Here is a 14,095-nt window from a genome sequence, read left to right on the forward strand (position 1 = left end):
TTACGAAGTACAACATCATACAAGCTTCTTCCTTGATACTCTTACTAGTGTAACACCGATTATCACTATGTTCTTGTAGAGTGTTGCCTGATTACTAACGAGATAGTTGCTGTGGGCAACCTCAGTCCAACAAATGCACTCTAAGACGTTGAGCAAATTAGCTGTTTTAAAAAGGATAATAACTCCAAGCAATTAGGTATCCCTTATTTTTACCAGGAATAAAGGAAGTGGCTTCCTAGAGTTGAATGGCAACTGCTCTGCATGTGTTACTGTAACTGGAAGCTTACTTGACCTTTGTCTGTCCTCTTTTCTCTATTGAATGGCTAACAAAGGTACTGTTTAGTGATAGTCACTGTTGGGCTATGCCTTTTGAATACTTGAAATTCAAACTAACATTTGAAGAATGGCAGATGTGTCCTGCTGGCCTTGTTGTTTACAGTACCAAGGAATAAAAAACAAGGAACAAGAAAGCAAGTTTGTTTTCTTGGTACTGTTCCTGCTTTCAGTCTGTCATCTGCCTTCTGATGTACTCTTCTTCTTGATACAATAATGGTTTATTTTTCCCTTTGCTCAGGGCCAGAAGGTGTGAAACATTTTGATTTGGGAGAAACAGATGAGAAAAAGTCCCAGATCAGTGCAGACAGTGGCCTCAGTTTGGCCTCAGGTTCTCAGGTTAGTTGCTCCTACACTTGCTTTATTTATGTGGTAAGATGGAAGATTCTTCTATTGGCTGCTTAACTGTGGGAAAACTTCTAGATTTTGAGAATATTTGATAGACTCATCCAGTAATTCCCTCCCCTTCCCCCCCCGCTTCCTTTAGAGTACTGGTCTTTGCTAGCTCCTCAATTGTAGGACCCCAAGGCCTTTCTGACTTGCAGTCGGTAGTATTTATTTGGTTGGCTTCATGAACCAATGAAGTATAAGGCATGTGATTTAAGGTCCCAAGGGAATGGGAAGTGGGGTTCTCATGATGATAAAAACTAAACTGATGTGACTTTGCTTCCTGTCCTCTGTATGTTTGATTGCAGAAGAGTGATTTTGACTCTCTTCCCAGTGGAGGACCAGCAGTTATGGTCCGAAGTACCAGCCAGGATTCTGAAGTTAGCACAGTGGTAGGATATGTCCAAAGTGAAAACTTGATGTAATTCATTTCCTGGTAAAGCGGGGTAGGGCATTTCATGCCTACATTTTGTGTACAGTATGACTGCATTTTATGTCACATCCATAATAGTGTGCCTATGATGTGTTCTCTCTCCAGAGCCTCTGACTGTGTGGCAAGCATGTGTGTCTGCCAGAATATACATACCATTTTATTAGCAGATTGTATTCATCATATATGGTGCTTGTTGCTGGTACATATTCCTACGTATTGGTGTATTTGTGGAACTAGTGGCTTGCAATCCTTTTATAAATATGGCTTAGTTGTGTATAAACCCTCTATAAAGGAATGTAGCCTGAGAGCAAAAAATGCAGTTGGTTTGATGCATTAAAAGCAAGAAAAAACCTCTGGAAAAAAAATCAAAAACCTTTAAATGTTTGAACCATATGAAAATGTCTGCTTGCTTCCAGTACAGCTATCAGCTGTACTCTACACTTGCTGTACCATCTGGCAGGGGTAGAGTTAGGAAAGCCAAGAGAGAGCTGACATTGAATCTGGAAAGGAATGTGAATGGCCAAAATAAAGGATCCTCCAAGTACATAAACAGCGAAGAGGAAGACTAGGGAAAATGTGAGTCTGCTGTTGAATTGCGTGGGAGAACTGGTGACAAATGAAAAAGGTAGAGGTACTCGGTGCCTTCTTTACCTCAATCTTTACTGGTAAAACTGACCATCAGGAATTCCAGGCCCATGGGATCAGAGGAAAAGTCTGGAGCAAGGAGGATTTACTGTTGGTGGAGGAGGACCAGGCTAGAGAGCACTTCAACAAACTGGATTGGCATAAGTCCGTGTGGTCTAATGGGTTGCAGCTACGAGTGTTGAAGGAGCTGGCTGATACTGCTGCAAGGCCACACTTGATTGTCTCTGAGCAGTTATGGTGATTGAGAGATGTTCCTGAAGACTGGAAGAGAGCAAAGAGAGAAGCTGATGGAGAAAATTCTCCTGTAAAGCATTTCCAAATACATGAAAGACAAAAGTGATTGGGAGTAGTCAACGTGGATTTACAAAGGGGCAATCACATTTAACCAAGTTGATAACTTTAGACAATGAGAAGACTAGCTTGATGTATGAGAGGAGTGGATGTGCTTACTACAACTTCAGTAAAGCCCTTGACACCATTTTCCATATCGCAGACAAGCTGAGAGAATTGGGACTCTTCAGCCTGGAGAAGAGGAGGCTCAGGGGGAATCTTACTGATGTGTATAAATACCATATAGGAGGAAATGAAGATAAGGGAGCCAGACTCTTCTCAGTAGTAGTACCTGCTGTCAGGACAAGAAGCAATCAACACAAAAGTCAAAGCACAGAAAATTCCATCTGAACACAAGAAGACATTTATTTTATTTTCAGGGCAGTCAAACACTGGAACAGCATGTCCAAAGAGGATATAGAATTGCTGTGTGTGGAAATTTTCACAACTTGTTTGGACATGGTTCTCAACAACATACACTAGCTGACCCTGCTTGAGCAAGGGGGCTGGACTATAGAGAATCCTAACAGGTTGCTTCCAAACTAAACAGTTTCTTGGTTTTTCTGAAGGATGTGTTGAGTGTATCTTCATTTTTTACTGGGATTTTGTGCAAGAATAGTATCACTGAAAGAGAAAAGGCAAATGTGGCCTTCGGTTGTACAGCTTATTATTTTATGCCTTAAGAGGAAACATTTTATAACTTTTCTCTCCACAGTGTCTTGTCTGATGAAGATAACAGCTTTATTTTTCTCCACAGGTTAGTAACAGCTCTGGAGAGACATTAGGAGCCGACAGTGACTTGAGCAGCAATGCTGGTGATGGCCCGAGCATGGAAAATGGTGGCAATCTGACAGGATCCAGGGGCACTGTGTCAGACAGTGAAATTGAGACAAATTCTGCTACTAGCTCTATTTTTGTAAGGACACTGAATACCTTCCTTTTTCTTTTAATTTTTGTACAGTAATCGTGTTCATGTTAGTGAATGTGTGAAAGAGGTTCTCTGATTCTGTTCTAAGGGTTAATCAACAATGATTTACAATAACAAGATATTAAAGAATTAATTACGTTTTGTATGGATCCATGTACCTTTCTTCATACCCTGTGCAATATGTGGTTCTTTGAGAATAGTCAGTTCACATCTCACACCATGTTACAGGCTCTAGCAATATTTGATTCCACCCTCATTCAATATTACTCTCAACCCAACTGTCATTTAATTCCCCTTCAGAAACGAAACAGCTTCAAATGATACTGTTTTAATTTACTTAACTAAAAGAAACTGATCCCCTGCTTGTTAGGAGCAGCTCTTTGATACAAGGAAAATGATGACCCATCATCATAGGTTTAGCAGCTCTTCTGTTTTTTTTTGTTTTTGTTTTTGTTTTTTAAACAGTACTTTAAAACTATCTGAAGTGTAGTCATAACTTTTAAATATCCTCTGCTAACTGGAAGATGTGTGTAGTAAAATTCAAGTAGTCTGTGAGCTCATTTTGTTTTTAAAGTCCTTGACTATTGGTATAACCTCTAATATAGATCTTTTCAAGAAAACAGTTATATACTTGGTTTGGTTGTCAAGCTGTCAGCCAAAAAAGAAAACAACTTACAATGACTAAAGATTGGTCTGGCTGTGTTTGTTATTTTATAATCCTGGTTGAATTACAAAAGCCTTTACAGGGCATCTAATTCAAATTTTAAACCACACGCAAAATCATTGTGCTTCATTGCAGATTTCTTCTAAGAGCAAGAAGAAATTGCTCTTAGAAGATGTACTTGTGAGATGTAACTATGTTATGTTTGTTTAGGTAGGTGTCTTGTCAGTTAATAAAGATTTAGACTTTGAAAAAGAACAAAAAAAAAAACACTTCCAGTTTTCTTCATTTTTCCACTTGATTAATGAAACTAAATGGAATTTAAGACACCTCTGCAACAGGTTTAGAACAAAGAAGCCATGTGTATGTGATTTGTGATGAATGTTGGGTATTGCAACATAGTTTACCTGGTGGTAGAGAAATAAATGGGCAACTTTATTATTGCCATTTCTGCTGGCTAATAGTCCCAGCATACAGTTCTTCAGACCAGCTGGTATGTAATCATTTGCTAAGCATCAGTAAGTTGACCGATCCTTTACGAACGGCAAATGAAAGATAAATGTGTGAAGTCTGAATTGGAGATAAAACTCAGGTAACCTTATTCTGCTTGTGAATATTAATTTTCTGTGTTTATGCAAGAAGGTTACATATTTTTTCCTGCATTTCTCATTATCTGTATAACGATAGTGGTATTCCACTATTTCCTGAAGAGTGGGAAATATTTACTATTAGAGTTTGGGCAAACTTAGTGCATTAAGTGTGAAATGTGGAAGATAATAGAAGAGGTTTAACAGTTCTTTCCTTTGATCTGGGATCTGTATTTTTTGTGTTTTGCCTCAGTTTTTCATCAGGGAAGATGTTTTGCTTTCTCTGTCTAGGTTTCCCCTTTTTTTTCTTTTTTTTTTTTTTAACAGAGTAATTTCTTTGTTTTATCAACATTTGTGGGAGAAGTGTTTACGAAATATAACTTGCAAACTCTGTCTGTTAAGTACAGCAGTGGACTGCAAGAAACACCCCTGCAGGTTGCAGAATTAAATTGTCTGACACCTCTTGTATCATTTTCAGGCAAAGTCTCATAACCTGAAGCAGAGCGTGAAGGATAGCAAAGGCAGTACTCCAGGGAGAGTTCCAGAGGATGGGAACCAGCGTGTCTATCTCTATGAAGGACTTTTGGGTAAACTATTTTCGGGGAGGGAGGGCGAGGGGATCATTTAGACTGAAGTTCAGGGGCAGTCGCGTCTGGGTCAGACTGGAATTTATGCATTACCAGAGACCATTTTAACCACCTTCTGTTCGTCCATGCTGATAAAATAGGAGGGTGCATCAGGGCATTCAGAGTAAAGCAAAGGATTTGCTGGGGAGATGGAATAAGAGATGGGTGACTGGAGTAGTTTGCATAAAATATAGCTTATCCCAGGCTCTTGTTATTCTTGAATAAGAATTAGTTCTTTAAACTGTTGGAAGAAGGGGAGAAGGATCTTAGTTATGCACATAAGGCTGAAATGTATTGCTGAGCTTTTACAAAAGACCGTTCAGTTTAAGTCTTCAAATAGAGGGCTACTAAACTCATGGCTTTTGAACATGTCCATAAATTAGCAGTGTATTGGCTTTTTATGTTTTTGTTTTTTTTTAATGTATATCTGGACTTGCTGTTAATCAAGAGCTCTCTCTTCCTCTGTTTTTTCATCCTTTCCTTTTACTGTTCCTACCTGCATGGAATGGTGCAGGTAGGGATAAAGGATCTGTCTGGGACCAGTTAGAGGATGCTGCAATGGAAACCTTCTCTATGAGTAATAATCTCATCTTTCCACTTCTGTGTGTTTGCTGTGATCTGTGTTTGTGTGAGATATTCTTGTCGCTTTCAGGCAGTGTTAAGAATATATGGAAGAAAGCATTCTCCTTAAAGAACAGGGATAAGAGGTTCTTTAAGGTTTTCAAAAAATTATGCTGTGAATTAGAATGAGAGATGTCTTTTCTTCTACTTTACACTTTTCTTCAGTTGTGATATTGCTTGTGATTTAAAGTTTACTTTTTTATTTTAATAATGGATTTTTTTGTGTGTTGGCTTATAGTATTTTCAAGGTTTGGGAAAGAAAGAGAATTGATCTTAAAGTATTTGACTGGAATAAATGCCCAATTTTTCTATGCATTGCACAGGTAAAGAGCGCTCAACTTTGTGGGACCAGATGCAGTTCTGGGAAGATGCTTTTTTGGATGCTGTGATGTTAGAGAGAGAAGGAATGGGGATGGACCAGGGACCTCAGGAGATGATTGACAGGTAAAGTTCTTGGTAGACCTTTTTTCCTCCTCATTATTTCACCTGGGGCTTAAGCAGTAAAAAGAATATAATTTAAGTTCTGTTGCAAGTGCTATTGCCACTTTGTAAACCTTGTTACTGTCACTGACAATTCCAAAGTGAGGCTTTTGTCTCTGTGCTGGTCAGCATCTCCTGCTACTGAAATACTGTCTTCAGGCTTGACTTGTTTCTCTTAAAGCTCATGGAGAGGTGACATTTCCAGGGAAATAGGTCATGTAATCATGATCACACTATGAATAGATGCAATAGGCTGGATCACTAATAAAGCAAAGGATTTATTTGAACAGATGACAGTATTCTGGAATAAAGATACCAGTGTGCGGGGTGCTAGTTTTTGGAAAAATAAACAGTTTGAAATCTATCTTAGTAGAAAAAGAGAGGACCTGCACACTTCCTTCATGAGTTAAATGCAGCTGCAAGGCAGAAGTAAAGCTCTAAAGGGACTAGCTCTTGTTTGAGTTGTATGTTCTTCTTCTAGCAGTTGTCATGAAGCTGCAGTTGTGGAAAAGAGAATATGGTTAAGTCCAGTAGACCACTGAGAACTTTACCACTGAGTATGTATTAGTTACTTGAACTAGATAATAATTAATGGCAACGTTTAAGGTGATCACAACAATTCAGTGGAAAATGCCCATTTGGCATAGTGTTTTTGGAGGATTTATTTGCCATGCACTTTTTACAAATAGTGTTCTGTCCTCTGCCAGTGCTGTAGTGAGTTGGATGAAGAATGCCTGTGAGCCTGCTTCAGATCTAGTTCTTCTTGCAGGTATCTTTCCCTGGGAGAACATGATCGAAAGCGTTTGGAGGATGATGAGGACCGCTTGTTGGCTACACTGCTGCATAATATGATTGCTTATATGCTTATGATAAAGGTAACTTTTTTTTAATATATCACTCCTCATATTTAAGCAGTATGTTTTGCTGGTGTTGTTTTGAAACCGTACATCTCTTTTCAGAGATCAGAACAGTATAGTAAAAAATAATAATACAAAACATCTGATCTTAATGAAAAAATTATTTCAGAACGTGGAGATTCTTTGAGTTTCATTGTCTGAGTTTAAGTAGTCCTATATAAGTATGCATATACACTGCTATTTAAGACAGAAACTTCTTAGCCCTACCAGCACCTTTAAGTGGACATTCTTGCACTCGAGAGCATGAGTTCTAGATAGAGAACATCATCTAATCAGATTCCCTTACAACTGCAAATTCCAGATCTTCTTAGGGAAGTCAGAGGTGAAAGGAGGATATGGGCAGGTTGCAAATATGCACATCAATATGCAACTCAACATATAATTTGCAATGACTTTTAAGCAACCTTTTTTTTTCTCATTCAGTGGACCTTAATACTGTAGGTGGCTACTAATAATATCTTTCTTTTAGTTTGTGTTACTTCTTAGATAATGCAAATTCTCCATCAAAAGTCATTGGAAGATCAATCTTCTAAAATTTTTATCATGTTTGGAACCACCTGGAGTACATCATGTTACCAGGACAGTCCTGTAACGGTTTTGTGCAACAGCCTGACAGTTAGACTAGGTGTACGCAGGTGATAGTTTGAAAACTTTTTGTGGTGTAAATGAGGTGAGACCTCATTCTGTAGTAATGAAAAGATAAGAATGTCTGATATCCAACCAGTGGAAGAAGTTATTTTATCTAAATTTTCGGGTGGGGAAGGAGATATTGATTTTTTCCTGATATAAATGGAATGTGAAGGTAAGTTTTAAGATGGCATTTGAGTGTATTTGGAATATCAGTAGTTGGAAGTGGGGGGTAATGGAATTTCTGCTTTGTTGTGCAAGAGTAGGCAGGAAATCTGCTTAGCACAGTACCACTTACACCACTTTTCCCAGTTGCTGGGCATATGCAACTTCGGTTGGTACTGCTGGTTTAAAGAGGACCTAGCATGGTTGAGCTGCAATGAGCAGTCTTAGCAATGGAAACCAAAATACGTTGAATTTGGGAGACATGAGGAGTTGCCTGTGATTAGAGAAAAGTAAGTAACTGTCTTTATATGTGCTTTCCAGGTGAATAAGAATGATATTAGGAAAAAGGTGCGTCGTCTAATGGGAAAATCACATATTGGATTGGTGCACAGCCAGCAAATAAATGATATTCTAGACAAGCTTGCCAATCTGGTAGGTAATACAGTGGTGAGTGATATATCTGTGGGAGTTCCAGTAGAAGGGGAAAAAAAATACCTCAAAGTTCTTCTGTAAACGCTCCGCGATACTAAGATAAAAGTATTAAAACCAAACTGGATTATTAAAAACTGCCTTTACAAGTACAGCATAAAGACTACGATTATATGACCCTATTTATAATTTTATATGCAGTAATCAAACAAAACTGTGATATAAATATGTATAAACATGAGATTTCAGTACTAGAGATCTGTGCAACCCTGATGTTTTCTTAATATCACTTTTATTGAGGGGAACCTTTGTTCTTACTAAAACTGTAGCAAGTGTTTAGTTTTCCATGGGTCACCAGGTCGTAAGGTTTGTCTGGATCAGTTTTTATTCAAAACTATTCATGTTGTCAGCTACAATGCAGAGTAAACCTTGCATTCTGTGTTGCTCATTAAGAATATAGGCTAACAGTTAAGTTAATAAAACTAGAGAGCTTTGAACACAGCTTTCACCAGAGCAGATGCACGATAAGCCTTCTGAGAGCTAATTTTCCAGAGCACTTCTACAACTGGAACTTTTTTTTTTTGCATAGAAAGGATGTGAAATTCTCTTATAGTTAATTGGAGGAAGAAGCAGACCATTTTACTGCAATATTTACAGTAATTGGCACCTGAACAACACACTAGCACATACTGAGTGTGGTACTAGCAGCTTGAAGTTTGTTCTGTGCTGTGATAACTCTAGTAGTCGCTTTTTTTGAAATTGAATTTAGTGCAGTGTCTTGCCTAAGGCTTTGCACAAAATTGCCTCTGATCAGCTGTATTAAAAATACTTTTTTCTTTTGTTTGTTGAAAATGCTTCTAGTGTCACCTACTGGACATTTTTCAAGAAAATTGTTTTCAAAGTTCATTCATGATGGCATATTTTCTTATCTAGAATGGACGGGAACTCCCTGTGAGACCCAGCGGCAGCCGCCACATCAAGAAGCAGACTTTTGTAGTCCATGCTGGGACAGACACAACAGGAGACATATTTTTCATGGAGGTAGAGACAAGAACAAATATTAATGCAACTAGTAGCATTCAATAAATAGTATTAGAAATCTCATCTAACATCTTGTGCTTTCAGGTGTGTGATGATTGCATTGTGCTGAGAAGCAACATTGGAACTGTGTATGAACGTTGGTGGTATGAGAAACTCATAAACATGACTTACTGTCCCAAAACAAAAGTTCTGTGCCTCTGGCGGAGGAATGGTCAGGAGACACAACTGAACAAGTTCTACACAAAGAAGGTACACATTTTATTTAATAATGAGATAAGTCAGTGCAGAACAAATATATTGGTATGTCATATTCCATGTTTTAATCAAAGAATTGTATTCCCTCTCCGGTACTGATTATTAAACTGCAATGGCTGTTTAACAGCACTGATACCTGAAGCTGGCATTATACTTCGTCATTTACCTCGAGGCATTAGTACAGCAGGATGTAATTTAAAAAAAAAAGGAAAAAAAAAGGTAGCTTTTACTTGATTTTTTTTTTTGTTTGAGGAATGCAGAGTCTAGTGTCTGACTGAATTCTGATCCATGAGGGAAAACACTTCAATTACCAAATATTGAGTGAGCATGGAGGCTTACAAAGATATTCAAAATATTGTGGTAGATTCATGGGGTAAAGCTAAATAATACTTTACCTTAGTAATGGATTTAATTGTGTTGATTTTAACGGAAAATCCAAACTGATAAAATAGATGAATTTTTTTTCCTTGGCCCATGTATGATTTTGCTGATTTCATGCATGTCTACTTTCTCCACTAATTTGAGGGCCATTTTCTTCGCCTTATAATTATTTGCAAATATAAAGAAATTGCTTTAAACCTATTACAAAAAATCAAGCAACTCTTAAACTCCAGTAACGCCTGAACAATAACCAGCAAGCAAGAGGTAAAGATTTGCAACTGCAAGTGATATATTGAAAAGATATTATTTTTGAGGCAAAGGAATTAGATTTCTGCTTCAAAAAAATAATTTTACATGGACCAGGTAATCATAATGCAGGCGTAAATACAAAGAGAATGACAAAATCGGTACACTACAGAAGTTACTCAGAAAGCTAACTGTATGTATTTGGGGCCTTGGATAGAAATTTATCCTAAATTTTACTCTGAGATTATGGCTTGACTATCATTTGATATTAGAGAGGGGAGTTGGAAGTAGATAAATAGAAGAATGTGGCTTAAGGAAATTGACATAAATAATGAATAGATAATTCATATGAGCATTACCAGTAACATTGATTTCTGAATGTGAAGAGAAAGGGGAGGGATTGTGATACTGTTTTTAAGCTTTTTCTGCACTAGGAAAATGAGTCAACTTGGTTATATTTTTCATGAGCATGTGCCATGGCATGAACTATTCACTATAGCTTGGGCAATTTAGCTGTGAAGTAGTTTCCCTGTCAACTTAAGAAAAAAATATAAATGCAATATAGTAATTAGCTGTGGTTGAATTTTTACAGGGTTTTGCTGTTGTGCACCACATGAGGCTTGTTCTTTTTGTAGAATCTTGCTATTCGCTTCCTTTGTAATGTGGGAAAATAACATTGTTTTACTCTTTTTATATGTTAGTGTCGGGAATTATACTACTGTGTAAAAGACAGCATGGAGCGAGCAGCAGCAAGACAGCAAAGCATTAAACCAGGTACAAGATCTTACTTGTTGGGAATATTTGTTGTTTAATCTGCAGTCATCCAGGCTTTGTTATTAATTTCTTTAAACATAAGGGCCTTTAGTTGGAAATTTGAGAATAGCTTTGTACATCCAACTGTATGTACACAGCACATAATGTTATCATTAGCTTGCCCCCATGTATCTCACTCTAGATCCAAGCAAAAGCAAAACACCTGTATAGTGTCGTATTTAAAGTGGAGTAACTACCAGTAAAATCAGAACTTGAAAATATTTGAATATATCATGACTTGGCTGACTGCTTTCTGTTTCTTCTTTTCTTCCCCTTTTCCCATCCCACCCTCTCTCTGTTGTGTGTGTGTGTGTGTTTGTTTGTTTCTTTTTCTTTCTTAACATATCACAGGCCCTGAGTTGGGTGGTGAGTTTCCTGTGCAGGATATGAAAACTGGTGAAGGAGGTCTTCTGCAGGTCACACTGGAAGGAATTAACCTGAAATTTATGCACAGTCAGGTATGAGGGAAATAGATAAGATGACTATGTGAGCATGAAGCTTTTTGCAGCACACCTGCATCTGTGTTTCCTCTTGCCAGGGTATCAGCAAGAACAAGGGATAGTGTGATGGGAGTTGATGGGAGTAAAAAGTGCACGTGTATATTTACACAAAAGCACACATGCACATTTTTACATATATATAAAAACACACTGAAATGAGATCCCCAGGAGAACTGTAATGAACTGGGAAAAAAAAAAATTGATACAGGTTTCAGGTTCCTGTTTCTGGTGGTCAGAATTGTGTAAGCACAAAGCAAATGGTAGTGGGATATCAAGGGAGAGAAAAATTGATCACTGGTAATCTAAACTGCCATAATGCATCACATCGTGAACATATCCTGGTGGCATAAACTGTCAGCCTTAGAGATAGTGTTTGAATATTGCAGATGGAAAAGGTGACCTATGTTATATGTAGTCTGTCTCGTTTTAAAAAATGAGGAATCTGTAGAATTTAGTATGAAAATAGAATGAGAAAGTGGCTGTTGCTGTAATTCACAAAAATAAGAATGAATTATTGGTTCATTTTTCCCTCCAAAGAGCAGATTTTGTAGGCATAGAGGAAACACAACTAGAATTGCCATTTCTTCATTTTTGTGGATGTTGTTTCTGTTGCTTCCTTTGATCCTTGTTTTTTATTTTGCTTTGTGTTTTTTTGTTTTGCATATGATATTAAATGCATGCTGTGCTAGACAATAGAATCCTTTTTTAGGAGAAAAAGAGTGCGTGTGTGTGTGTAAGTAACAAAAGCTTCTGTCAGTCCTCTGTGGAGTGTTTTTTCCTTTCCTTTCCTCTTGACTAGACTTTTCTCTCCACACAAGCTTTGTTCTTCTTTGAGTAAACATCAGTGTAGACCCCACTGGAAGTGCACGTGCATCTCAGAATCTTTATTTAATACTTCTCTCAAGATCACAGCATCATCATGTTCATATATGCCAGTATAAGGACTGGAGTGTTGTGAACCTCCTTAAATTTTCTTCTTATTACCAGGGTAGAACTTGGACTACAGCTGACCTACTGTTGTAGTATTTCAAACGTGCTCTGTGATGAAACAGTCTACCTCTATGACTTTTTTTTTTTTTTTACTGAAAGATTGGAATGAAACCTTAGGGAAACCTAGTGCTGATTCTTACTATGGGACTGAAGGGACCATTAATGGTTGAATTTAGCATTACAGTCAATGAGTCCTGTGTTACCAGCAGCACTCCTAGAGTATTAGCTTTATCATGTCCTTTCTGATAGTGAATGTTGTTCTAATTTGCTGTCAGTGATGAAAATCAGTACATCTTTTCTGAAGGATGGTCTGTGCAAATGGACAGATGAGACCCATGAAATATGCCAGCTGTCTTCCCCACCTGTAAAATTATGCCGTCTCTTCCTCCACTTTCCAATGAGGCTGCAGCCAGATGAGTTCCCATTATTTAGGATGGATATTGAATATGTTGAACTCCTGAGTCTATTAGATTTATATTGTCAACTGGCAAGGGCATTGAGTATGTAAGATGCATCCTGGTTTTCCTCCGTATCAAAATGGAGTGTCTAGGTAGACATCAAAAGTCTGCCAGTTGAGGGTCTGTAAAGAATACACAACTGTAGCATTTATGTAAAGTACTCTTACTAGTTGCACCATACAGAAATATCCTTTTCAATTCCATCATCTTTGGAGCTAAAGGATGCTTGCATTCTTATTCTAATACTCATCAATCAGATTGGTTTAATAAAAAGTCTGCTGTTTTAGATAAACTGTCCTTTTCATTTTTCATATAAATGAAACGGATTGCTCCCTAAGGCAGTTAGTTTCAGAATATGGACATATATGATTAAAACCAGGAACCTATAGCTATTTCTCTTTGTTGAAAACTGTTGAAACTGACCAACCAATGGCTACAGGACCTCATCAGACACAACTCTGTCTTCCTTTCTTTACTCCATATCCAGGCCCTGTTTTTAGCCTTCTTTCCAAGTACTCTTTTTTGGCAAGACAGCTTGGAAAAAGAAGGGTTTTCTGTTGCTCCGCTTGGTTGGAAGTCATAGAAATAATACAATTAGTTTCAGTGTTAGAATGGTGCTGGATTTCATGAAACTATTTTTTAAGTCTCTTGATCTGTAGCTTGTGTACATTAGCACTGCTTCATATGAATTCCTCTGGAAATGTCTTAGATGCATGGTGGGCCAACCTATTACTGACGCATGATAGCTGTCTTTAGCATTCACAAATTGTCTCACCATACTGCCAGTGCACATAAGTTTAAGAAGAAAAAAATGTTGAAGTCTATCTGTGCCTAGCAAGTCAGAGGAAGTCCTTCTGTAATAAGGAGGAATCAGGTGTACCTGTGACATTGGCAGGCTATTCACAAAATTCCAAGTTTAAATCTACAAATTATAATATTGGGTAACTGTCCCCGTTAAGAATTTGTCTGTGTCAAAAATAAATGGAAGTTTAATATGTAGCAGGCATATGCCCGCTTACAGTAGGATCCACACTGAATGCTCTGTCTTGAAGAACCATTTTCCCCAGGGTGAGTAACTCTTATTTCATTTACACGCTTTTTTGTTTTCTGACTGAGAGAAGAGCATCTCTGTCCCTTAAAGTAGTGACAAATTGCCTATCAACTGATATGTCTTCTGAAAATTGGTAACTTAATATAATTTTGACAAATAAATTCTGATATGGCCCATAACTCCTTATGCCG

General features: G+C 37.7%; 1 protein-coding gene across 37 annotated transcripts in view; it reads left to right on the top strand.

The window, feature by feature from the left end:
- Nucleotides 1-14,095, top strand: part of MADD (MAP kinase activating death domain) — a 67,941-nt gene that overhangs the window by 43,797 nt on the left and 10,049 nt on the right. For 27 of the 37 annotated variants that reach the window (XM_083840434.1, XM_083840436.1, XM_083840408.1 and 24 more), the window contains 12 exons: nt 575-672; nt 1,029-1,112; nt 2,886-3,044; nt 4,783-4,891; nt 5,445-5,507; nt 5,875-5,995; nt 6,801-6,906; nt 8,062-8,172; nt 9,103-9,210; nt 9,295-9,459; nt 10,794-10,866; nt 11,257-11,363. In XM_083840434.1, the coding sequence (XP_083696560.1) occupies nt 575-672; nt 1,029-1,112; nt 2,886-3,044; nt 4,783-4,891; nt 5,445-5,507; nt 5,875-5,995; nt 6,801-6,906; nt 8,062-8,172; nt 9,103-9,210; nt 9,295-9,459; nt 10,794-10,866; nt 11,257-11,363 (1,304 nt within the window). The remainder of the gene's footprint in view (nt 1-574; nt 673-1,028; nt 1,113-2,885; nt 3,045-4,782; nt 4,892-5,444; nt 5,508-5,874; nt 5,996-6,800; nt 6,907-8,061; nt 8,173-9,102; nt 9,211-9,294; nt 9,460-10,793; nt 10,867-11,256; nt 11,364-14,095) is intronic. The other 10 variants (XM_083840425.1, XM_083840416.1, XM_083840405.1 and 7 more) reach the window with 1 other exon arrangement.

The sequence above is a fragment of the Anser anser genome, assembly GCF_964211835.1.
Source record: "Anser anser genome assembly, chromosome: 5".
Taxonomy (NCBI): Eukaryota; Metazoa; Chordata; class Aves; order Anseriformes; family Anatidae; genus Anser; species Anser anser.